Below are 26948 nucleotides of genomic sequence, written 5' to 3' on the forward strand. Positions count from 1 at the left end.
ATCACAGGTCCTGTGCGCACAGAACAGCCATATATGTGGTGTGCGGCTCTGCAGGTGGAGGTAGGTGCTGGAGATTCCCCATTACTGGGCCAAGGCCGCATTAACCTCTTCTGGACCATGACTAATTATGTTCGCACACATGCCATGCACACTCGTGCGGCTCTGCTCTGTATATATGGCGTGCACAAGCCACATCTTACACACAGGACAGATCTCAGAGTGTAATAAATGTAATCGGCCTGAAATGAATTTTATTAAAGTGCAGATTGTGGAGACTGTGTCAGAGGCTCGGGAGGGATATATACACTAATGTCTAACAAGTGGGACACCGCCCTAAAGCTAGCGGGGTGAATAGACCGTTATACATAAAGCCCTCTGTCCCTGTGCTGCAGAAATAATTCTGATATAGTCGGAAGGCAATGACTCCCCGGGTGTCCGCTCTGTTCGGCAGATAGGACAGTTGTACTAAAGCACACGTCCATCCAACATGTTTCGCCTCACATGTGGCGTCATCAGGGGATGGGACTATAGCCAGCTACTAGGGACGAGTCAGGTGTTATCTGAGCATGCTCGAGTGCTAACCGAGTGTCATTGGCGTGCTTGAAAAATATGTTTGAGTCCCCGCGGCTGCATGTCTCGGGGTTCAAAAGCCACAACACATGGAGGGATTGTCTGTTGATTAGACAACATATATATCATAAGCGATCAGTCGCAACTTCAAGTCCCCTAAGAGGACTGTGTGAAAACTAAAAAGAAAAGTTTATAAAAACATGAAAAAAAACCCTCCATAAACATAAAGTTTCAAAATAAAATCTGGACATGTTTTGTATCGCAGTAATCGCACTGATGTCAGAATCGTATTGTCAAGTCAATTTCTATACACAATTTATGCCATAAAAAGAATTCCTAAAAAACAATGTCCGAATTTTTTTTTCCCACAATTTCACCACACTTGGAACTTTTTCCAGTAGATTATGTGGTAAAGTGAATGGAGTCATTTGAAAGTACAACTCGTCCCGCAAAAAAATCAATTTCTCGTATGTCTATGAGGACAGAAAAAATAAAAAAAATTATGGATCGGAGAAAGAGGGGAGCAAACAATTCAAATGCAAAAATGGAAACTGGCTGTGTTGGGAGTTTTTAAACTGTGATATTTGTGTTTTATATTTTTTGTCCTTTTTTTACACAATATGTGGGAGAAATGTGGTGTGAGACAATATTGAGGGAGATAGGTGTGAGTGGGTACGGTATGGAGACTTGGTAGTTTGGGGTACAAAAGTTTGAGGACAGTTTGGGGGAGAAAAGTGTGCATGAACAGTATTGAGGGAAATAGTGTGAGGAGAGAGAATTGGGGGAGAAAAGTGTGAGGGGACTGTTTGGGGGGAGAAAAGTGTGCGTGAACAGTATTGAGAGAAATAGTGTGAGGAAACAGAATTGGGGGAGAAAAGTGTGAGGGGACAGTTTGGGGAGAGAAGAGTGTGCATGAACAGTATTGAGGGAAATAGTGTGAGGACAGAGAATTGGGTGAGAAAAGTATGAGGGGACACAATATAGAGGTTTGGGAGTGTGTGGGAGGGCAGCATAGAGAAGTGACAGTATGTGGGGGGAGTGTACGGAGGAGGCACAGTATACAGACTGGGTAGTGTGGGGGATAGTATGAAGAGGGGGCTCAGTGTAAAAAGGAGAGGGCAGTGTGGAGGGACTACAGTAAAGAGCAATTATTCAGGGGCTCAGCGTAGCGCAGATATTTTTATTCAGGAGCATAATATTGACCTATTTTTAAGGGCACCATGTTGGGTTGCGCTGCCCGAAGACCGGAAAATAGGGAAGTCAAAACATATTTGGAAGAAGCCAGCTCGCCTAATAGCCTATTTTTTTCCAGACATCGGAACAGTGTCACTGCTAGGGATGGAAACAGCCATAGTATTCTAGAAAAGGAACCAGCTCAACAAATATAATACAGTGCCTTGCGAAAGTATTCGGACCCCTGGAACGTTTCAACCTTTTCCCACATATCATGCTTCAAACACAAAGATACCAAATGTACATTTTTGGTGAAGAATCAACAACAAGTAGAACACAATTGTGAAGCTGAATGAAATTTATTGGTTATTTTAAATTTTTGTGGAAATTCAAAAACTGAAAAGTGGGGCGTGCAATATTATTCGGCCCCTTCAACGTAATACTTTGTTGCGCCACCTTTTGCTGCGATTACAGCTGCAAGTCGCTTGGGGTATGTCTCTATCAGTTTTTAACATCGTGAGACTGAAATTCTTGCCCACTCTTCCTTGGCAAACAGCTCGAGCTCAGTGAGATTTGATGGGGATCGTTTGTGAACAGCAATTTTCAGCTCTTTCCACAGATTCTCGATTGGATTGAGGTCTGAACTTTGACTTGGCCATTCTAACACCTGGATATGTTTATTTGTGAACCATTCCATTGTAGATTTTGCTTTATGTTTGGGATCATTGTCTTGTTGGAAGACAAATCTCCGCCCCAGTCTCAGGTCTTATGCAGACTACAACAGGTTTTCTTCAGGAATGGTCCTGTATTTGGCTCCATCTATCTTCCCATCAATTTTAACCATCTTCCCTGTCCCTGCTGAAGAAAAGCAGGCCCAAACCATGATGCTGCCACCACCATGTTTGACAGTGGGGATGGTGTGTTCAGGCTGATGAGCTGTGTTGCCTTTACGCCAAACATATCGTTTGGCATTGTTGCCAAAAAGTTCGATTTTGGTTTCATCTGACCAGAGCACCTTCGTCCACATTTGATGTGTCTCCCAGGTGGCTTGTTGCAAACTCTAAACAACACATTTTATGGATATCTTTGAGAAATGGCTTTCTTCTTGCCACTCTTCCATAAAGGACAGATTTGTGCAGTGTACGACTGATTGTTGTCCTATGGACAGACGGTCCCACCTCAGCTGTAGATCTCTGCAGTTCATCCAGAGTGATCATGGGCCTCTTGGCTGCATCTCTGATCAGTCTTCTCCTTGTTTGAGATGAAAGTTTAGAGGGACGGCAGGGTCTTGGTAGATTTGCAGTGTTATGATACTCCTTCCATTTCAATATGATCGCTTGCACAATGCTCCTTGGGATGTTTACAGTTTTGGAAATCATTTTGTATCCAAATCCGGCTTTAAACTTCTCCAAAACAGTATCACGGACCTGCCTGTTGTGTTCCTTGTTCTTCATGATGCTCTCTGTGCTTCAAACAGAACCCTGAGACTATCACAGAGCAGGTGCATTTATACGGAGACTTGATTACACACAGGTGGATTATATTTATCATCATTAGGCATTTAGGACAACATTGGATCATTCAGCGATCCACAATGAACTTCTGGAGTGAGTTTGCTGCACTGAAAGTAAAGGGGCCAAATAATATTGCACGCCCCACTTTTCAGTTTTTGATTTTCCACAAAAAATTAAAATAACCAATAAATTTCATTCAATTTCACAATTGTGTTCCACTTCTTGTTGATTCTTCACCAAAAAATTTACTTTTGGTATCTTTATGTTTGAAGCATGATATGTGGGAAAAGGTTGAAAAGTTCCAGGGGGCCGAATACTTTTGCAAGGCACTGTATATTTAATTACACTACTGTTCCAAAGTTTAGGGTCACCCAGACAATTTTGTGTTTTCCATGAAAACTCATACTTTTACTAATCAAATGAGTTTCCAAATGAATTGAAAATCTAGTCCAGACATTGACAAGGTACGAAAAAAAGATTTTTATTTGAAATAATTTTCTCCTTCAAACTTTGCTTTCGTCAAAGAATGCTCTCTTTGCAGCAATTACAGCATTGCAGACCTTTGGCATTCTAGCAGTTTCACCCCATGCTTCCAGAAGCCCCTCCCACAAGTTGGTTTGGCTTGATGGGCACTTTTTGTGTACCATACGGTCAAGCTGCTCCCACAACAGCTCAATGGGGTTTGAGATCTGGTGACTGCGCTGGCCACTCCATTACAGATAGAATACCAGCTGCCTGCTTCTTCCCTGAATAGTTCTTGCATAATTTGGAGGGTTGCTTTGGGTCATTGTCCTGTTGTAGGATGAAATTGGCTCCAATCAAGCGCAGTCCACAGGGTATGGCATGGCGTTGCAAAATGCTGTGATAGCCTTCCTTATTCAAAATCCCTTTTACCTTGTAAAAAACTCCCACTTTACTAGCACCAAAGCAAACCCCAGACCATCACATTACCTCCACCATGCTTGACAGATGGCGCCAGTCACTCTTCCAGCATCTTTTCAGTTGTTCTGCATCTCACAAATGTTCTTCAATGTGATCCAAACACCTCAAACTTGGATTCGTCTGTCCATAACACTTTTATCCAATCTTCCTCTGTCCAATGTCTGTGTTCTTTTGCCCATATTAATCTTTTCCTTTTATTAGCCAGTCTCAGATATGGCTTTTTCTTTGCCACTCTGCCCTGAAGGTCAGCATCCCGGCGTCGCCTCGTTCACTGTAGAAGTTGATACTGGCGTTTTGTGTGTACTATTTAATGAAGCTGTCAGTTGAGGACCTGTGAGGCATCGATTTCTCAAACCACAGACTTTACTTGTCTTGTTGCTCAGTTGTGCAGCAGGGCAGAGGTGTATCTAGGATTTCTGGCACCCGGGGCAAGAATTCAGTGTCCCAAGCCCCCACCCCCACCCCCCTAGTACATATGCGATTTGCACACTTAGTCATGTACCCACAAGCTCCTCTCCCTAATGCTCTCAATGTTCAGTGAAAAACTGAGAGAAGCAGAAGAGAAGCTCATTGTCACAGGACCATGAGTATGAAAGTCGCATATGAGTGAAGTGTCCATGTGACGACTACTGGAACCTGCAGAGCTGAATCCTGACATCGCAGCTTCTGAATTCTCACAACTAATGCACTGCCTATCTTTAGGATTCTCCCTTGCCGGTGGACAGTCGTGTCAGCACAAGCATGCGATTTGTATACTTCTGACCACATTCCGACTAGACGTGCCCGGCCTCACTCAGTTCATTTTCATTGACTAATGCCACACATGTCTAGTTAGCACGTGACTGCATGTATGTAAATCGCCGGCATGAGAGAATCCTGACAGCGTGCAGTGCACACTGTGAGAAATCAGAAGTCTGCAGTCACAAAGAATGACTGCAGACTCACTACAAACCTGGAAATTCCCTCTAATGCTCCTAACATTAAAAAAAAACTAATTAGTTAGTATAAAAAATAACATTTACATCCAGGTACCTTATAGATGATGTCGTTTCTGGAGCCGTTTTCCTTCTTCATCTTGTCCAGACCCCGTGATGAGTTTTCTCATCCACAGCCTTCCTCTGCAGACTTCCATCTTCTCCGCTCTTTTGCAGAAAATCTCCACATGATGCCCTTAAAGATACAAGTGTTATTATAATGCTCCTGAATAAAATATTTCCCCTCACTATATTGTCTGCCCAAAATATGACCCCCACACTGTCCGTCTTATGGTACATGTTCTTTACACTGACCTCTCCTTTCCATACCGGCCCCCTCTTCACACTGTCCTCTTACACTGTGTCCTCCCTATAGGGCCTAGTCTCTATATACTGTACTCTCATCACACTCCCCCCTCCTTGGTATACTGTCCCCTCCTGGCTGTGCCCTTACACTGTCCCTCCATGCTACACCCCCACTACTCCGTTTCTATTCTGTTCCCACTCACTTTTCTCCCCCATACTGTTTCCTCATACTATTCCCCTCCATCCTCATACTCTCTCCTCTCACATTCCCCCTGTTCACCATACTGTGTCCTCATACATTTACTCCCTCACTTTCTATACTACCTGCTCACCTGGCTACCCATACTGTTTCTGCACACATCCCATCACCCTCATACATGTTTCCTCATACATGCCCCCATTCCCCAATACTGTTTCCCAGGGCCGGACTGGGACTAAAATTCAGCCCTGGCATTTGAAGTTACACAGGCCCACTTGTACACTTGTAGGTTACAAGAAGTGAGGGGAGTGTAACACGACTATATAACATATAATCACAGTTATATTCAGCATTACAGCTCAGTCCTATTTATTGCTTTTAGTTGCAGTACCAAGAAAAGCCGCTACTTTACCTACATAACTGGATGTCGTAGATAATGAAGGGATTGAGATGACCAAAGGCTATGGAACCTCATTCTGATGCGCCATAAACTTTGCCTACAGCCACTTTTGGTTCCGCTGCGCAGCACGAGACCCAGTGACTTTGAAGAGTGGTGACATCAGTAACGTCACCACTCTTCAGATATTCCGGGTCTTGCGCTGAGCTCGGAGACTGTTAAGAGCGGTACTGTTACTACCGTCACCGCTCTTCAGAGTCGCTGGGTCTCACCAGGTCTGGGCTAGTAGTGGGGGTGTCTGATAGACACCTCTCCATTACTTACAGCAGGGATTGATAGCAGCTGACATTATGCAGCTGACATCAACCCTATAAATCATTACACATACCAGAATTAAATGCTCTGGCGTCTGGGAAAAGTAGTAGAGTTAGAGCTATTCCCAGGCGCCGGGTGCTAACTATAACTGTTATCATCCTTGCCTGGTCTCCCTGCAAAGCATTTCTGCTGTATTTATATGCGCTGATCTCAGGCCACTAAACGAGTGTGGTCGACAATACTGAAGTCGTTCACTTGTCCCTACCTGTCCCCATACAGTATCATGCTATCAGCGGCACATCTACAGTTTACACCGGCGATGTGCTGCTGAGAACAAGGATTTCTGTTCCCACATAAACAATCCAATCACTTGATGAATAGGCAGCATTTTGCTTGTTTAGTATAATACACCCCATAGTCCTCCATATATTATAATGTGCACCTCAGTTCTCCATATAGTATAATGCACTCCTCAGTCCCCCATATAGTATAATACACTCCTCAGTCCTCCATATAGTATAATACACTCCTCAGTCCTCCATATAGTATAATACACTCCACATAGACCTCCATATATTAAAATACACTCACTGCAATTCCTCCATATAGTTTAATACACTCCTCAGTCCTCCAAATAGTATAATACATTCCTCAGTCATCCAAATAGTATAATACATTCCTCATAGTGCTCCATATAGTATAATGCCCCGCCATTGTCATCCATGTAGTACAATTCACTTCCCATAGTATAATGCACCCCATAGTTCTTAATATAGTATAATGTATTCCCCATAGTCCTCGATACAGTATAATGCAGCCCACATATAGTATAATGATGCCACCCCAGAGTATAATGCAGCCACCCCACAGAATATATTGTAGCCCCCTGAGTATAATGTAACCCCCAGAGAATATAATGCAGCCCCTCATATAGTATAATGCAGCCCCTGCATATATAATATATGGTGGTAGCCCCCTCATAGAGCATAATGCAGCCCCCCATAGAATATAATGTAACCCCTCCATAGAATATAATACAGCACCCCACAGAATGTAATACAGCCCTCCTCCATAGAATGTAATGCAGCCAGCCCCCCATAGAATGTAATGCAGCCAGCCACCCATAGAATGTAATGTAGCCAGCCCCCATAGAATGTAATTGTAATGTGCTTCTGCAGTGCAGTATAGAGCAACCTCCACCAGGGAGTGCTGGTTAAGGAAAGGAGGTTGTGCACACAGCACAGCAACACAGAACAACAACACAGGTGTCACAGGTAAAGAAAGAGACGTAAGACAAGCCAAGGTCATACACGGAGATAAAAGCGCGGTACAGAAGGGGCGAGCAGAGAATAGTCGGCGACAAGCAAGACGTCAGAGCCTACCGGGAACGTGGTAACCAAAACGTGAGACATAAGACGGAGTCGGGGTACAGGCCAAAGGTTGGAACAAGTCATAAACGGGTGCAGGCAGTCAGAGGCAAAGAGGAACACTAGTACAGGGATCCAGATCAGGTGCTCAAACCGTGCAGCATAAACTATAGCTGACACTGGCCCACAGGCTGTAGAGGACTAAAATAGCTCAGCCAGCTTCAAAGTGAGGCAGAGGGGATTAACTCCCACATGACTAGTCCAGAGATAAAATAGCTGAACATAAATTCAGAACTGGATCATGACAGTAATGCAGCACTGCCCCATAGAATGTAATACAGCACAGCCCCCATAGAATGTAATGCAGCACAACCCCCATAGAATGTAATACAGCACAGCCCCCATAGAATGTAATGCAGCACAGCCCCCATAGAATGTAATGCAGCACAGCCCCCATAGAATGCAATGCAGCACAGCCCCATAGAATGTAATGCAGCACAGCCCCCATAAAATGTAATGCAGCCAGCCCCCATAGAATGTAATGCAGCACAGCCCCCAAAGAATGTAATGCAGCACAGCCCCCAAAGAATGTAATGCAGCACAGCCCCCATAGAATGTAATGCAGCCCCCCAATAGCCCAACAATCCAGTTATCACTCAGTGATATATTTTAAAAAAAACAAAAAAACACTCACCTCTCCTCCTGTCCAGCGCTGCTCAGGTCTCCGCAGCTGCAGTCTGCCCGGCCACACAGCAGGTGCGCGATCACGTCATCGCGCACCCGCAGTGTCAGCGCCAAGCAGAGCGGGGAATCATGGGAGAGGGAGCGTCAGCAGACGCTCTCTCCTTCATAACTGCATTCAACTGTACCGGCGTCATAGACGCCGGTATAGTTGAATGCGGCGGCGTTGGCGGGGGGTGAGTCGGCGGGAAGGAGGAGTCGGCGCTGGCGAGTGGCCCACGACTTCCACCGGCCCTTCTGGCATTTGCCAGAACTGCCCGATGGCCAGTCCGGCCCTGCTGTTTCCTCATTCATGTCCCCCATTCCCCATACTGTTTCCTCATACATGCCCCCCATTCCCCCGTACTGTTTCCTCATACATTCCCCATTCCCTGTACTGTTTCCTCATACATGCCCCCCATTCCCCCGTACTGTTTCCTCATACATTCCCCATTCCCTGTACTGTTTCCTCATACATGCCCCCCATTCCCCCATACATGCCCCCCATTCCACCGTACTGTTTCCTCACTCCTCATACATGCCTCCCATTCCCCCTTACTATCTCCTTGTACATGCCCCCCATTCCCTGTACCGTTTCCTCATAAATGCCCACCATCTCCCCCTTTGCTCTTCATTGTGTGTCCTCAAATCTCCCCCAAACATTAAATCTCCCCACACACAATAAATAACCCCATCTCCACTCCAAATCTCCCCACACACTAAATCCCCCATCCCCACTCCAAATCTCCCCCCACACATTAAATCCTCCATCCCCACTCCAATTCTCCCCACACACAATAAATCCCCCATTCCCCAGACAGTCCCCATCTCCTCATCCCTCCACAGCCCCTCATCACCCCCATAGCCCCTCATCATCCCCCCATTCCCCACAAAGCCTCTCATCATCCCCCACACAGCCCCTCATCACCCCCATCCCCAACAGCCCATCATCCCCCCTTCTCCCCACACAGCCCCTCATCATCCCCCATTCCCTACACAACACCTCATCATACCCCTTTCTCCCCACACAGCACCTCATCATACCCCTTTCTCCCCACACAGCACTTCATCATCATCTTCCCTATACAGCCCCACTCAAGTAACTTCCATCCCTTTGCAAAATACATCCTCAGAGCCTCACACCGAGTCCTGCGTCCTCATTCCCATTTGCCCAAGGGGTCCATGGTGCAGCCCCTCAGTCCTGTACTCACACCTCCATGGTGCAGCCCCTCGGTAATCTCCTCACACGGCTCCATGGTGCAGACCCTCAGTCCTCTCCTCACATGGCTCCATTGCGCAGGCAGGTGCAACCCCAGGAACCCCTCATTTCCTGCTTCTTTTTTCCAGCAGCCTCAGCAAAAGGCAGCTTCCTGCTATCGGGTCTTCTTCACTGGACTGAAGGCCCCGCCCCTTCTGGTGACATCATTACCTCAAGACATCAACTCCGTTCTAGTCACTACTGTCAGAGCTTCAATTGTACTCTCATCTGTACAGTTGAACACTGGGAGCTGGGACGCTGCAGCTTCTCTGTGCCGGCTGTCAGCTTGAGAGTCGGCACAGAGAACAGCTGACTCCCAGTGCTGGGGGCGGCAGAATGCCGCCGCTGGGGGAGACACTGCAGACCGCCGCATTAGGTGGCCTAACTGCGCCCCCCTGCCAGCTGCGCCCGGGGCACATGCCCCGGCTGCTCCCTCTCCTAGATACGCCTCTGCAGCGGGGCCTCCCACTTCTCTTTCTACTCTGGTTAGAGCCTGTTTGTGTTCTCTGAAGGGAGTAGTACACACCGTTGTGGGAAATCTTCAGTTTCTTGGCAATTTCTCGCATGGAATGGCCTCCATTTATAGGAACAAGAATAGACTGTTGAGTTTCACAGGAAAGGTCTTTTTTTCTGGCCATTTTGAGAGTTTAATGGAACCAACAAATGTAATGCTTCAGATTCTCAAGTAGCTCAAAGGAAGGTCAGGTTTATAGGTTCTCTAATCAGCCAAACTGTTTTGAGCTGTGCTAACATACTTGCACAAGGGTTCTCAAGGGTATTCTAACCATCCATTAGCCTTCTTACACTGTTAGCAAACACAAAGTACCATAAGAACATTGGAGTGATGGTTGTTGGAAATGGGCATCTATACACATATGAAGATATTGCATTGCAAACCAGACGTTTGCAGCTAGAATAGTCATTTACCACATTAACAATGTATAGAGTGTATTTCTGAATCATTTAATGTTAGCTTCATTGGAAAAATCTGTGCTTTTCTTTGAAAAATAAGGACATTTCTAAGTGACCCTAAACCTTTCAACGGTAGTGTATATTACTAATGTTAAAAAAAAAAAAAAAATCTTTGAATGGCCTCATGGTAACGGTGCCGTGTGCACCAGAATCGTGTTGGTGTTTTTGCTGACGGACAGTGTTTGAAACAGGTTTTCAGAACTTTTCCAAAAAAGTTTCAGATATCACATTTATAGAGCTGCATCCTTTCTAGAATACTAAATATGTTAGTCTGCAGAGGCGAGCTGTGGATGTGAAAATTCATTATGGCATCTAATTAAGATCAGGTAGAACAGAAAGAAAACTCCTCCATTCAGAGAAGATGCCAACTATAAAGTACCTGGATTTAAAGGGGTTGTCTGGTCTAGAATAACAAGTCTGCAGTCATTTTTTGTGACTGAAGACTTGTGAATCCATCCAGCATGCAAGCTGCGAGGACTCACCAGTGTCTGCACTTGGAACAGAGGTCAAATGTATTGAGCTAGGCCGCAGCCACTAGATGTACTCTAGCCGGGAGTATGCATATTGCATACTTGGCACCCATTTACGGCGCAGACACCGGCTTATCCTCGCAGCTCGCAGTGCGTGCGCTGGACGGATTCTCAAGTCAAAGAGTGACTGCAGACTTGTTATTATAGACTGAATAACCCCTTAAAATGTCAGTTTCTGATGATTCTAACTACTTTTCATCAAAATTATGGTTCCTGTATACTCCACCAGTCTAATAAAGACTGTTTAAGGGCAGCACGGTGGCACGGTGGTTAGCACTGCAGCCTTGCAGCGCTGGAGTCCTGGGTTCAAACCCCACCAAGGACAACATCTGCAAGGAGTTTGTAATCCGTGTTTGCGTGGGTTTCCTTCGGGTACTCCGGTTTCCTCCCACATTCCAATGACATGCTGATAGGGAATTTAGAATGTGAGCCCCATTGGGGACAGCGATGATAATGTGTGAAAACTGTAAAAGTGCTGCGGAATATGTTAGCGCTATATAAAAATAAAGAAGATTATTATTATTATTATTGTTTAAAAACAACTCCCAGTATCTCCTTCTCATTGTTAAAGACATACTGGGAGTTAAAAGTTCTTGCAATGTAATTGTATGTGGGGCTGATGTGACATTACAATTGGTGCTGTATTCCTGTACTTGTGATGCTTCTGATGATCTATTTCTGTACTGTTGGTGGTTATATTGATGTACTCCTGTGCTGTTACTGGTTCTGATCTTGTACATTTGTAACAATCCATAATTATGATTCACAGCTTTGTTAATAATGTATTTTCATCTGACAAGTTAAGGACGACTACATCTGTATTTATAAGCAATAAATTACTTGGCACTCAGGAGATAGTTATGCAATTTGAGAAGTTCATTTATTCAGTGCATCCAGTTCAAAATTAAACGTTTTCGGTCTAATCACAAGACCTTCATCAGAAACAGTTTTGAATACTGAAACACATATGCAAAAGAACAAAAAAGAAGTTTTATAGACAAAATACAAGATGCACAGTACAATTATATGCGTATAGTACATTCTGCTCATCAAAAAAGAAAAACTACATCACATGTTAAGTGGCGAACAACAATGGTGGCGGTCTAGGTGGATCCAACCTGGTGTGCCGTGAGGCGTGGGTCTCGTTCAGGAGATGCTAAGGACCGTGAACGTGTAAAGGAAAACTGTTGTGAAGTGACCGGACCGAGTCTAGCCGAAGGACTAATAAAATGAAAGCCGACTGACCACCCCAAAAGGATACAGAGACTGAGGTGACCTCCCAAGACGCGGGGTCTTATGGCTAAGGTGCAGGGTGAGCTGCCTAAAACATAAAAACAGATATATGAATACATACAATAATGCCGTAGTGTAGATATGGTACAGAGCGACTGGGCATAAAATCCTAATAAACATGCCATAAGAGAGAACCGCCCCATGTGTGACCACCAGGAGCCTGTATCTAGATGTGTGGGTATAACCACAGGGTGCAATGCATGTAACTGGGGTAATATGCCCCCCAAGGTCCTAAACAATACCTGGAAGCCACAAGAAATATAAATGTGTCAGCCCTCAAGGTGCTAACTGCAGATGGAGTCCGGGAGAAAAAGGCGCCTGAGGAACATAACAGGATAGAGGTATAACATCATACATAGCACTGGCTCTGTAACCCAAGATGGGAAAACACCCCTGATATAATCGTAGTTACCTTTAGGAGTCTGGAGGTATAGGGGATTAGCGCTGCAGAGAGGCGAGATGCTCGCTAGGGTAGTGGCGCTATACAGGAGAGAAACAGGGAGTAGGTAACAGAGCCGTTATATTTGACGGGTTGGATACCTAACTTGTGCACCACCAAGAAGCCCTGAGTGCCGTGTCCTCTATTGCTACATCTGTATTTATGTCGGGAGCATTAAAGGGAAGGTACCGCGTTTGTAGATCATTAATAAATCAATGTAATGTAGCATAACATGCTGTTATAACCAAGTTTTGATTGCATTTGAAACATATTTCATGTGTTGTAGGAGTTTAAAGAAGGCACTGGAGGCTGTTATCTTGCTTTCACAGTAGCAGTACGACACTTTCAGTGTCCTCATATGGCACCCCATTGTCATAGGAGATAACAGACTGACGTCGACCCTATCTTTTGTAATAGAACTGTCACTGCTGTGAACTTGGCATGCCTCTGTGGGCTGCACAATTCACAGTAGTGGGAGTGTTCTGAAGCCATATTCATGTAGCCTTCGGTTGTCAACTGTGCTCGATTCTCGTCTCCTGTCATTAGGATCTGCTAACATAAGCAGTACTGCTTCCAGCAGAACAGATCATAGATTGACAGGAGTAAAATGCGGGAGAAAATCTCAGGCAGAGTATCAGAGACTGCAAAGACATCACGGAGATACAGTATAAGGGTACCGTCACACACTGCCATTTCGATCGCTACGACGGTACGATTCGTGACGTTCCAGCGATATCGTTACGATATCGCTGTGTCTGACACGCAGCAGCGATCAGGGATCCTGCTGAGAATCGTACGTCGTAGCAGATCGTTTGAAACTTTGTTTCATCGCTGGATCTCCCGCTGTCATCGCTAGATCGGTGTGTGTGACACCGATCTAGCGATGCGATCCAGCGATGCGTTCGCTTGTAACCAAGGTAAACATCGGGTAACTAAGCGCAGGGCCGCGCTTAGTAACCCGATGTTTACCCTGGTTACATAGTAACATAGTAACATAGTTAGTAAGGCCGAAAAAAGACATTTGTCCATCCAGTTCAGCCTATATTCCATCATAATAAATCCCCAGATCTATGTCCTTCTACAGAACCTAATTGTATGATACAATATTGTTCTGCTCCAGGAAGACATCCAGGCCTCTCTTGAACCCCCCGACTGAGTTCGCCATCACCACCTCCTCAGGCAAGCAATTCCAGATTCTCACTGCCCTAACAGTAAAGAATCCTCTTCTATGTTGGTGGAAAAACCTTCTCTCCTCCAGACGCAAAGAATGCCCCCTTGTGCCCGTCACCTTCCTTGGTATAAACAGATCCTCAGCGAGATATTTGTATTGTCCCCTTATATACTTATACATGGTTATTAGATCGCCCCTCAGTCGTCTTTTTTCTAGACTAAATAATCCTAATTTCGCTAATCTATCTGGGTATTGTAGTTCTCCCATCCCCTTTATTAATTTTGTTGCCCTCCTTTGTACTCTCTCTAGTTCCATTATATCCTTCCTGAGCACCGGTGCCCAAAACTGGACACAGTACTCCATGTGCGGTCTAACTAGGGATTTGTACAGAGGCAGTATAATGCTCTCATCATGTGTATCCAGACCTCTTTTAATGCACCCCATGATCCTGTTTGCCTTGGCGGCTGCTGCCTGGCACTGGCTGCTCCAGGTAAGTTTATCATTAACTAGGATCCCCAAGTCCTTCTCACTGTCAGATTTACCCAGTGGTTTCCCATTCAGTGTGTAATGGTGACATTGATTCCTTCTTCCCATGTGTATAACCTTACATTTATCATTGTTAAACCTCATCTGCCACCTTTCAGCCCAAGTTTCCAACTTATCCAGATCCATCTGTAGCAGAATACTATCTTCTCTTGTATTAACTGCTTTACATAGTTTTGTATCATCTGCAAATATCGATATTTTACTGTGTAAACCTTCTACCAGATCATTAATGAATATGTTGAAGAGAACAGGTCCCAATACTGACCCCTGCGGTACCCCACTGGTCACAGCGACCCAGTTAGAGACTATACCATTTATAACCACCCTCTGCTTTCTATCACTAAGCCAGTTACTAACCCATTTACACACAATTTCCCCCAGACCAAGCATTCTCATTTTGTGTACCAACCTCTTGTGCGGCACGGTATCAAACGCTTTGGAAAAATCGAGATATACCACGTCCAATGACTCACCGTGGTCCAGCCTATAGCTTACCTCTTCATAAAAACTGATTAGATTGGTTTGACAGGAGCGATTTCTCATAAACCCATGCTGATATGGAGTTAAACAGTTATTCTCATTGAGATAATCCAGAATAACATCCCTCAGAAACCCTTCAAATATTTTACCAACAATAGAGGTTAGACTTACTGGCCTATAATTTCCAGGTTCACTTTTAGAGCCCTTTTTGAATATTGGCACCACATTTGCTATGCGCCAATCCTGCGGAACAAACCCTGTCGCTATAGAGTCCCTAAAAATAAGAAATAATGGTTTTGGTATTACATTACTTAGTTCTCTTAGTACTCGTGGGTGTATGCCATCCGGACCCGGAGATTTATCTATTTTAATCTTATTTAGCCGGTTTCGCACCTCTTCTTGGGTTAGATTGGTGACCCTTAATATAGGGTTTTCATTGTTTCTTGGGATTTCACCTAGCATTTCATTTTCCACCGTGAATACCGTGGAGAATTAGGTGTTTAATATGTTAGCTTTTTCCTCGTCATCTACAACCATTCTTTCCTCACTATTTTTTAAGGGGCCTACATTTTCAGTTTTTATTCTTTTACTATTGATATAATTGAAGAACAGTTTGGGATTAGTTTTACTCTCCTTAGCAATGTGCTTCTCTGTTTCCTTTTTGGCAGCTTTAATTAGTTTTTTAGATAAAGTATTTTTCTCCCTATAGTTTTTTAGAGCTTCAATGGTGCCATCCTGCTTTAGTAGTGCAAATGCTTTCTTTTTACTGTTAATTGCCTGTCTTACTTCTTTGTTTAGCCACATTGGGTTTTTCCTATTTCTAGTCCTTTTATTCCCACAAGGTATAAACCGCTTACACTGCCTATTTAGGATGTTCTTAAACATTTCCCATTTATTATCTGTATTCTTATTTCTGAGGATATTGTCCCAGTCTACCAGATTAAGGGCATCTCTAAGCTGGTCAAACTTTGCCTTCCTAAAGTTCAGTGTTTTTGTGACTCCCTGACAAGTCCCCCTAGTGAAAGACAGGTGAAACTGTACAATATTGTGGTCGCTATTTCCTAGATGCCCGACCACCTGCAGATTTGTTATTCTGTCAGGTCTATTAGATAGTATTAGGTCTAAAAGTGCTGCTCCTCTGGTTGGATTCTGCACCAATTGTGAAAGATAATTTTTCTTGGTTATTAGCAGAAACCTGTTGCCTTTATGGGTTTCACAGGTTTCTGTTTCCCAGTTAATATCCGGGTAGTTAAAGTCCCCCTTAACCAGGACCTCATTATGGGTTGCAGCTTCATCTATCTGCTTTAGAAGTAGACTTTCCATGGTTTCTGTTATATTTGGGGGTTTGTAACAGACCCCAATGAGAATTTTGTTACCATTTTTCCCTCCATGAATTTCGACCCATATGGACTCGACATCCTCATTTCCTTCGCTAATATCCTCCCTTAAAGTGGACTTTAGACAAGACTTTACATAGAGACAAACCCCTCCTCCTCTCCGATTTTTACGATCCTTTCTAAACAGACTGTAACCCTGTAAGTTAACTGCCCAGTCATAGCTTTCATCTAACCATGTCTCGGTTATTCCCACTATGTCAAAGTTACCTGTAGATATTTCTGCTTCTAGTTCTTCCATCTTGTTTGTCAGGCTTCTGGCGTTTGCAAGCATGCAGTTTAGAGGATTTTGTTTTGTTCCAATCTCCTCGCTGTGGATTGTTTTAGAAATGTTCTTACCTCCCTTCTGAGTTTGTTTTCCTGGATCTTCTTTGTTCAAGTCTAATGTTTTTCTTCCCATCCCCTCTTCTTCTAGTTTAACGCCCTCCTGATGAGTGCCGGCCGTAAAGTGAAAGCAGAGCACAGCGGCTGTGCTTTCACTTTCACTTTACGGCTGGCAGTCAGTGAGTGCGGGAAGCAGACGGCAAGGGATCTGACGGACACCAGAATGTAAGTATGTGCTGTTTGTTTTTTTTTAGTTTTACGCTTGTAACCAGGGTAAACATCGGGTTACTAAGCGCGGTCCTGCGCTTAGTAACCCGATGTTTACCCTGGTTACCCGGGTACCTCGGCATCGTTGGTCGCTGGAGAGCTGTCTGTGTGACAGCTCCCCAGCGACCACACTACGATTTACCTACGATGACGGCCAGGTCGTATCGCTGGTCGTGATCGTAGGTAAACCGTATAGTGTGACGGTACCCTAAGATCAGCATTATCCCAGCAGGAGCTGTGACTCATCCCTCAGATAAGGAGCTGCAGGTCTCCAGTGAAATTGTGGAGGAGGGTGAGATACATGTAATCTGGGTGACAGAGACATTTGAAGACTGATGGAAGAGAGAGACAGTAACTGCTGGTGATAGCAGATCACAGGGCAGTCTCCCACAAAATGGCGCTGCCCTGTGATGCTACTCTTCATTCTGCCCCAGGGATACTAGAACACCCAAAATGGGAGGGAAATGGTGATGTCAGCAGTTACTGCCCTAATTTTCCAGCTAACAGTAAAGCTGGTAAGTCTTACTACAGCTGCTTGAGGTCTAAAACGGAAAATACTCCCCCTAGTGGAAATATTTTTCATATTCATATAGAAATGTTTGTAAACATTGCATTAATACATTTTAATTACTATTTTAAACTTCATTTCACAAAAAAAAAAACTACAAGAAAACTGGTGGCACCTTCCCTTTAATGATAAAATTCAGCACTGTAGCATGCTAGATCCTAGGAGTATGCAACATACGCACTGTCAGGATTAGGCTCTGCTTGTCGATACCAGTGGTCATCACATGACCACTCATATGATTTTCATACCCACTGTGTCCTGCTGACTAGCTGCTCTTTCTGCTTCTCTCAGTGACAGTAGTATTTCACTGAACATTGAGAGAATTAGGATGACTAGTTCATCGGCACGTGACTGTAAGTATGCAAATCGCATGTGAGCGGTCAGATGACAACTATTCAAACTGTTTAAGCTGTGGAGGGGGCACCAAACTGAATATGCGCCTCGAGTGCAGGAAAACCTAGATTCACCTTTAACCCCTTCACCCCCGGAGCTTTTTCCGCTTTTTCATTTTCGTTTTTTGCTCCCCTCCTTCCCAGAGCCATAACTTTTTTATTTTTCCTTCAATATGGCCATGTGAGGGCTTATTTTTTGCGGGACGAGATGTACTTTTGAACGATACCATTGATTTTACCATGCCATGTAACAGAAAACGGGAAAAAAATTCCAAGTGTGATGAAATTGAAAAAAAAGTGCAATCTCACACTTGTTTTTTGTTTGGCTTTTTTGCTAGGTTCACTAAATGCTAAAACTAACCTGCCATTATGATTCTCCAGGTCATTACGAGTTCATAGACACCAAGCATGTCTAGGTTATTTTTTATCTAAGTGGTGAAAAAAATTTCCAAATTTTGCTAAAAAAAAAAAAAAAAAAAATTGCGCGATTTTCCGATACCCGTAGCGTCTCCAATTTTCTCGATCTGGGATCAGGTGAGGGCTTATTTTTTGCGTGCCGAGCTGGCGTTTTTAATGATACCATTTTGGTGTAGATACGTTCTTTTGATCGCCCGTTATTGCATTTTAACGCAATGTCACGGCGACCAAAAAAACGTAATTTTGGCATTTTGATTTTTTTTCTCGCTACGTCATTTAGCGGTCAGGTTAATCCTTTGTTTTTATTGATAGATCGGGCGATTCTGAACGCGGCGATACCAAATATGTGTATGTTTGATTTTTTTTTTTATTGTTTTATTTTGATTGGGGCGAAAGGGGGGTGATTTGAACTTTTATATATTTTTTATTTTTTTTATATTTTTAATCACTTTTTTTTTTTAATTTTAGCATGCTTCAATAGCCTCCATGGGAGGCTAGAAGCATGCATAACTCGATCGGCTCTGCTGCATAGAGGTGAAGTACAGATCACCTCTATGTAGCAGAAATGCAGGGTTGCTTTGAACGCCGACCACAGGGTGGCGCTCAAAGCAATCGGCCATCAACAACCATAGAGGTCTCAAGGAGACCTCTGGTTGTTATGGCGATGCACTGCTGACCCCCGATCATGTGATGGGGGTCAGCAGTGCGAGCACCTCCGGCCGCGCGGCCGGGAGCGCTAGTTAAATGCCGCTGTCAGCGCTTGACGGCGGCATTTAACTAGTTAATGAGCGCGGGCGGATCGCGATTCCGATCGCGCTCATTGCGCGCACATGTCAGCTGTACAAAACAGCTGACATGTCGCGGCTTTGAGGTGGGCTCACCGCCGGAGCCCACCTCAAAGCAGGGGATCTGCCAGCTGACGTACTATTCCGTCAGCTGGCAGAAAGGGGTTAATATCTCATCAAAGGTTTCCTTTCAGGTTTTGTATGACTTTACATTTTTGTTTAATTTAGGTCCCTATGATTTCAGATTCTCTCAGTGGAGATCTTCTATATTTTAAGAGAATTTTCCTGATTGGCCATTTAAGGATGGATGGGGGCAGAGACAAGATGGAGGAGAGGATATTACACCTCACCCTAGAGATCCTCTTTCGGCTTACTGGAGAGGTGAGAGATTCTGATGACGTCACATTACATCATTCTTATCTATGGGAATAACAGATGGACAGAAATGGAGAGGTGAGGACTCTGGAGATGTCTGTAGTGAGGTTTATTAATGTGTCTCTCCATAACCAGGATTACACAGTAGTGAAGAAGACCTCTAGTGAGCGTTGTCAGGCCCCTGTGTCTGAGGAATGGGGAAGACCCCTGAGCCCAAGAGCGTGGCCTCCACCTTACCCCCTGATACATGGGGACATCAATGACCAGGAGATCCTAGAACTCACCTACAAGATGATTGAGCTGCTGACTGGAGAGGTGACACTGCTGGGAATGCTGGGACATTATACAGTAACACTATGAAGAGATCAGGGGGGTTGACGGTATCATTGTATGTTTCAGGTTCTTATAAGATGTCAGGATGTTGCCGTCTATTTCTCCATGGAAGAGTGGGAGTATTTAGAAGAACACAAAGATCTGTGCAAGGACGTCATAATGGAGGTTCCTCAGCCCCTCACATCACCAGGTAATAGACAGGACTAAATACACACGGCCTATAATTATCTGTATGTAAAGAATGAATTCAGACCCTGTATGTGTTTCCTCCAGATCTATCCAGTAAGAGGACAACACCAGAGAGATGTCCCCGTCCTCTTCTTCCACAGGACTATAAACAAGAAAATCCCAGTGTTCCTCAGGATCATCAGGTAGATGGAGAGAAGGTGTCATGAGATCTCCCCTATGATGTGTAGACAGCTGTGAAGGTCTTGTGCTCAGTCTTGTTTTATCCACCAGTATTATATGTTTTATACTTGTGTAATGAGAACGGTGGAGATGGCAGGATTAGAGCTGATCATAGATGTGACTTCTCCATCTGTCTGTAACTTTTTCAATATTTCTTTCAGGGTGAAGATCTGACCCATATTAATACTACCGAGACATATGTGACGAGTAATGAGCGGTGTAAAGAAGAGAATCCTACAGAAAATAGCACAGGTGAGTAGGGACCACTAAATGCAGAGAAGTCTCAGATTCTTTTGAGTCACTAGGTGCTACAATTAAGTTTTTTTTTTTTTTAAGCATGTTACACAAATGTTGAAAACTTTTTTTTATTAATGCATTTTTACTGGTGAAGATTCAATGGGTAAAATTAAAATGCCATTTTTTTTTACAACACAGAAAATTAAAATCCCTGGTTACCAAAACTGTGGTTTCTGTACCCAATCAAAGGCCACAGGAGTCACTTAAATTTAATTTAGCTTTTCTGCAAATAAATTACCAATGCTTCCCTCCGCCTTATTAAAACTTTTATTTCCACTTATTAAGTGAAAAAGCATTAAATTGTCACATTCACAAAACCACAGAAATTTGGTGTTAGATAATATCTGACTGCAGCAGAGACACATTGGTCAAAGCAGTGATCAGTGACATGCTGTTCCACCCAGAAGAAGGAATACGGTTATTGCCAGGGTACCTGGGCAACAGTCTATTATTTTGATGCATGCTGATCTCCAAAGTAACAGAGGAACTCCTAGAGAAACTATTTAGAATTAGTGGCTGAAGAGGTGACAGATGATATAATGGAGAATCATATTACAGTGACCCGTTTCCATATGTCCTCAACATCTTGAGCTAAAGTAGGCCAACAGTAATGCTAAGAAATAAAATCCAATGTCTTACGTACACATGGATGTCAGCCAACTTGAGGAAATTGATTCTGTTGAATGACAATGTTTTCAGGTGGGATATCACAGATGCAGACTCTTACATAATAGCATCAGGCATGATATTGAATTAAAGAAGTTGTCCACTATTTGGACAACTTCTTGTCACACCCCTCGCTTGGCCCCCATAAAATAATAAAGCTTATACTCACCTCCTGTGTCGACGCCATTCCCGCGGTGTCGGCAGTCGCTCTCCTTGGGGCTCTCATGTGGTGTTATGACATCAGCGCTGGCGTCACTGTCTCTGCCTTCAGACAAATCTATCATGAAGAGGATGTCTGGGATTAGCTGCAGCCCAAACTTCCTTTTCATAATCGATTTGTCCAAAGGTATGGCCAGTGACACCAGCGCTACGTGTCAAAACACCACATGAGAACCCCCCTGGAGAGAATGATTACCGACACCGTGGGAATGGCACCAGCACGGGAAGTGAGTATAAGCTTTATTATATTATGGGGGCCAAACATTTTGGTCAAGAAGGGGTTGTCCTAATAGTGGACAACTCCTTTAAGGGTCAGCATTTTGGTCTGTATGATCAAAAAAGAACAAGCTAAAAAAATTAACATTTTTGTTCTCAAAGCAAAAGTGTAGAAACAAAGTAGTAGAACAACTAAGAAAAGGAAACTCATAATATTCAAGTGATTATCACTTTTGTTATTATTATCAACATTATTGTTGGGTAAAGAGTCCTCTTCATTCGGTGTCTCCACATCTCTTATGCCTGTTTGATATCGAGTAGTTCTCTGTTACAAGTGCTGAAATTCATCTTGGTGGAGGAAAAGGCTTTAGATAAGAATCCACAGGTTAACGTTCTTTTATATTTCCTGTTTGAGACAGAATGCCTAGAACATGTGTCCACTTTTATATGGAAAGCCTTTGACAGATTATGCTGATGGAAATTTAATGCAAAGGAAAAGGCCCTTTTTTAATACAAAATCTGCTTTAGCTGTAGCAGTGGTTTTAATACTAGAGATACGACCATCCTGATTGGGTACACCTTGTCGCGGTGGGATGGCTTTTACGCTTTTTCGATCCTGTTATTTACATGTACTATTCCTATTTACTTACTGCAGGGTATTTCCTCATTTTGTTTTTATCTTAGGTTCTGTCTGTTAGGTGGCCACAGTGCGATTGTGTACCTACACATTGCTCTTATACCAACAAGTATTCCAGCAAATTTGTCTGGTTTTCCTTATATTTATACTTATCAGCAAGTTGCAACCATCTGCCATCAGCTCATTACTGGCTAAACCAGGCAGTGAGTGACTATCCCCGCATTTCACTTTTTCACCACAATATAAGGATTTTTAGTCAATAGAGGAAGTCCCCAGGACATAGATTGCAATATAGTCAATGCCTGTAAGTTTACACCAATGATTATAGATTGAATCAGGTCATACTCAGAACTTGGGCAGGTGGCAGATGGATGTTGGTCAGATGGAAGTTAAGCTCAATATCTAGCAGCACTTCAAGTCCCAATAAGGCAGGCAAAAGAGAAAAGTCACATTATGGATTTTAGCTACAGCTAGAGAGAGAGATGAGGGGAGAATGCACAAGTCGGGTAACAAGCCAGGTCAAAACCAAACCACAAACGCTTAACTTCCACTCTTTAAAGCGAACCTGTCAGCAGTTTTGGCCGATATAAGATACGGCCACCGCTTTTCAGGGCTTATATACAGCATTCTATAATACTGTAGATAAGCCTCTGGTCTGACCAGAAAGATAAAAAAATAAGTTTTTTTATACTCACTCGGGGGGAGTGGTCCGGTCCGATGGGTGTCCCAGGTCCGGCGCCTCCAATCTTCTTGTGATGCCGCCCAGGAGTTTCTTAATTGCTCCCCGGCATAGCGCCCCTGTGCATGCGTACTTATCTGCCCTGTGGGGGGCAGAATAAAAGTACTACAGTGCGCAGGCGCCGGAAAAGGTCAGAGGCCCAGCGCCTGCGCACTGCAGTACTTTGGTCTGCCCTCAACAGGGCAAATAATTACGCCTGTGCCGGAGCGCGATGCCAGGGAGCGATGAAGCAGCAGGAGGGCGGCATCTCAAGAAGAGTGGAGGCGCCAGACCCGGACCTGCGACACGCATCGCATCGGACCACCCACCCCGGTGAGTATAATAAAACTTATTTTTCTCATCTTTCAGATCGGACCGGGGGCTTATCTACCGTATTATAGAATGCTGTAGATAAGCCCTGACAGGCAGTGGCCCCATCTTATATCGGCCAAAACTGCTGACAGGTTCCCTCTAATTTGCAAAAAAAGGAAAAAAGAATAATAAAAAAATGTATCTGCCACTAGAGCTCTGCACTTACACTCCATAACAGGAACATGCATTCTGAGTATGTGATGGACACCAAATATCACTAACTTATAAATGCCTTTATGAATCTTTACTAAACGTTTTACCAGGAAAGGTTGGTGAAAGGCACAAAAAAACTTGAACCTTTGATAAAGCTACAGATAAATGAAAAAATTGAAAGCGCACAACCTGGTGAACAAACATAGTAATCTACTTTTCCCTGCATCGTCTGTTGCCAGGTTTTTCAAACTCAATTGAATTTTACTACAATTTGTATAGAATTGCTTCTATTGAATTGCTTTAAAATATATAATATTGTAAAGATTAATCTCTCCATGACCGGAGGTATTTTCGTTTTTGCGTTTTCGTTTTTTGCTCCCGTTCTTCCCAAAGCCATAATTTTTTGGTCAAAATGGCCATATGAGGGCTTGTTTTTTGCAGGACAAGTTGTAATTTTGAACAACACCATTGCTTTTAGCATGTTGTGTACTGGAAAATGGGAAAAAATTCCAAATGCGGAGAAATTGCAAAAAGTGCAATCCCACACTTGTTTTTATTTGGCTTTTTTACTATCTTCATTAAATGCTAAAACTGACCTGATGTTATGATTCTTCAGGTCATTAAGAGTTCATAGACACCAAAGATGTCTAGGTTCTTTTTTATCTAAATCGTGAAAATTTTTTTTAAAGTTTGTTTAAAATAATTTAAAAAAATGGTGCCATTTTCCGATACCCATGGCGTCTCCGTTTTTCATGATCTTGGGTTGGCTGAGGGCTTATTTTTTGTGTGTTTTAAACAGCTGACAGGTGCCAGAAAAGATGTGGGCTCATGCCAGAGCCCACATCAAAGGGAGGGTGTCCGACATCGGCGTACTATTACGCCCAATGTCGGAAAGGGTTTAATATTATTCCCTGCTATTGAAGAAAAATAAAATCCCTTTTATTCTTGGCAGATGGTTGTACCAGAACCTCAGATGAACATCTGTTATTTTCACATTTTAAAGCCGAAGATTATGGTACCACACCAGATTCATATGAAGAGCAGATCATTAACCCGGATCCACCTCCAAGTCTTCATATCAAAATTCTTTCAAATGATCCTTTTCAACAAGTCCTGTCTTCTGATTCATCACAGACTGTAGAGCATAATAAAAAAAGAAGGAATGTTGGATATCAAAGAACTCATACAGGGGAGAAACCATTTTCATGTTCAGAATGTGGGAAATGTTTCAAGCGGAGATCATATCTTATGATGCATGAAATATGTCACACTGGGGTGCAGTCATATTCATGTGTAAAATGTGGGAAACATTTTAAAAATAAATCAAATCTTGTTGTACATGAGAGAACTCACACAGGGGAGAAACCATTTTCATGTCCAGAATGTGGAAAATGTTTTACTGTGAAATCAGTTCTTGTTACACATCAAAAAATTCATAGAGGGGAGAAGCCATTTTCATGTTCTGAATGTGAGAATTGTTTTAGAAGCAAAGAAAATCTTGTTAAACATCAGAGAATTCACACAGGAGAGAAGCCATTTTCTTGTCCAGAATGTGGAAAATGTTTTAGGCAGAAAGGAGAACTTACTATACATCACAGAATTCATACAGGGGAGAAACCATTTTCATGTCCAGAATGTGGGAAATGTTTTTATGATAGATCATATCTTCACTCACACCAGAAAATGCATGCAGGGGAGAAACCCTTTTCATGTCTAGAATGTGGGAAATGTTTTAGAAAGAAATCACAGCTGGTTATACATCAGAGAATTCATACAGGGGAGAAACCGTTTTCGTGTTCAGAATGTGAGAAATGTTTTACTCAGAAAGGAGATCTTGGTAGACATCAGAGAATTCACACAAGAGAGAAACCATATTCATGTCCAGAATGTCAGAAATCTTTTACAATTAAATCACACCTGTTTAAACATCAGATAATTCACACAGGGGAGAAAACATTTTAATGTTCAGAATGTGAGAAATTGTTTTCTAATACCTGAAGTCTTAACTCGCATCAGAGAACTCACATCAGAGAACTCGCATCAGAGAACTCACATCATGGAAAAAAACATTTTACCAATAAAGCAAGACTTTTTGCACATCGGAGAACTCGTATAGGGAGGAAGCCATTTTCATGTACTCAGAAATCACTTTTTTAAAACAAAGAAATTATACATGGAAGCAGCGATTTTCATTTTATTGACAAATTCACCAAGACACCGTTAGCAAGGAAGAAAAAATAGTCAGCTCACCTTAATGTAGGCTATTCTTCATCTGCTCCAGCAACCAGTCCAATAGGAAAAAATATGATAAATTTAGCAGGAATAGGGTTAAAATTCCACTTAATGATCCATTGTAATAAATATATCATCTTCCTTATAGTAAACCACATAGCAGTATTGGTATATCACAGCATAATGCCCATATGACCGCCTTTAGCCAACGAGTTTCGACTGACGTCTTAATCATGGTATGACACCGTTAGGCTATGTGCACACATTGCGGATTTGCCTGTGGAATATTCTGCACAGAATCTTCCTCTCTTGGCAGAAAACGCAGTTGAAAATCCGTGCGTTTTTGATGCGGATTTCCATGTGTTTGTTTCATGTGGATTTGTATGCGTTTTTGTACGCTAAATTAAATCCATTAACAAAAAAATTGTGATGTAATTTCTTTGTCCAACCTCTTCATTTACATACTCCATTGAATACCATAATATCATCACATACCATGTTCAAATATGTTTACACACACAAAACAAATATAAGTGAATATCTATCGATCGATATATATCGCTAAATATATCGATAGCTAGATATCGATAGATAGTTATATTGATAGATCTATCTATCTTTCTATAGATCTACCTCCCAGGCAAAATATCCAAGACTTGCCTCAGTCCAGACATAAGAAAAAATGCAGACAGCACTCCATAGCTTAACGGTGAAAAAATGTGGTTTTATTTCAAACCTTCATGCTGTGGCAACGTTTCAGCTCAAATGAGCCTTTTTTCCAGCAGTGATTAACACACATGTGTAGGTTTATATACATAGTTCTTAACAATACTTATTAAGTTACATTTCATCAAAAACGTGTTAAAATACATATTCAAAGATAATTATGTCCAAGTACAATAACATCAGTACAAAAATCTTTTCATATAAAGTGACTCGTGCAATAAAGTGATTCATATATCAGATATGGTGCTAAAAAACATTTGAGTCTAATTATACAGTGCATACA

At 42.9% G+C, this 26948-nt stretch overlaps 1 protein-coding gene across 1 annotated transcript; it reads left to right on the forward strand.

The window, feature by feature from the left end:
* LOC138664034 (zinc finger protein 436-like) lies at positions 1 to 26353 on the forward strand. Its single transcript, XM_069750448.1, has 7 exons — positions 1 to 60; positions 19542 to 19694; positions 19824 to 20003; positions 20088 to 20211; positions 20295 to 20392; positions 20591 to 20681; positions 24660 to 26353. The coding sequence occupies exons 1-7, from the start codon at positions 34 to 36 to the stop codon at positions 25667 to 25669; spliced, it is 1683 nt and encodes a 560-aa protein (XP_069606549.1). The 5' UTR covers positions 1 to 33; the 3' UTR covers positions 25670 to 26353.
* Positions 26354 to 26948: the final 595 nt, after the last annotated feature.

This window comes from Ranitomeya imitator, chromosome 2 (genome assembly GCF_032444005.1).
Source record: "Ranitomeya imitator isolate aRanImi1 chromosome 2, aRanImi1.pri, whole genome shotgun sequence".
Lineage (NCBI taxonomy): Eukaryota > Metazoa > Chordata > Amphibia > Anura > Dendrobatidae > Ranitomeya > Ranitomeya imitator.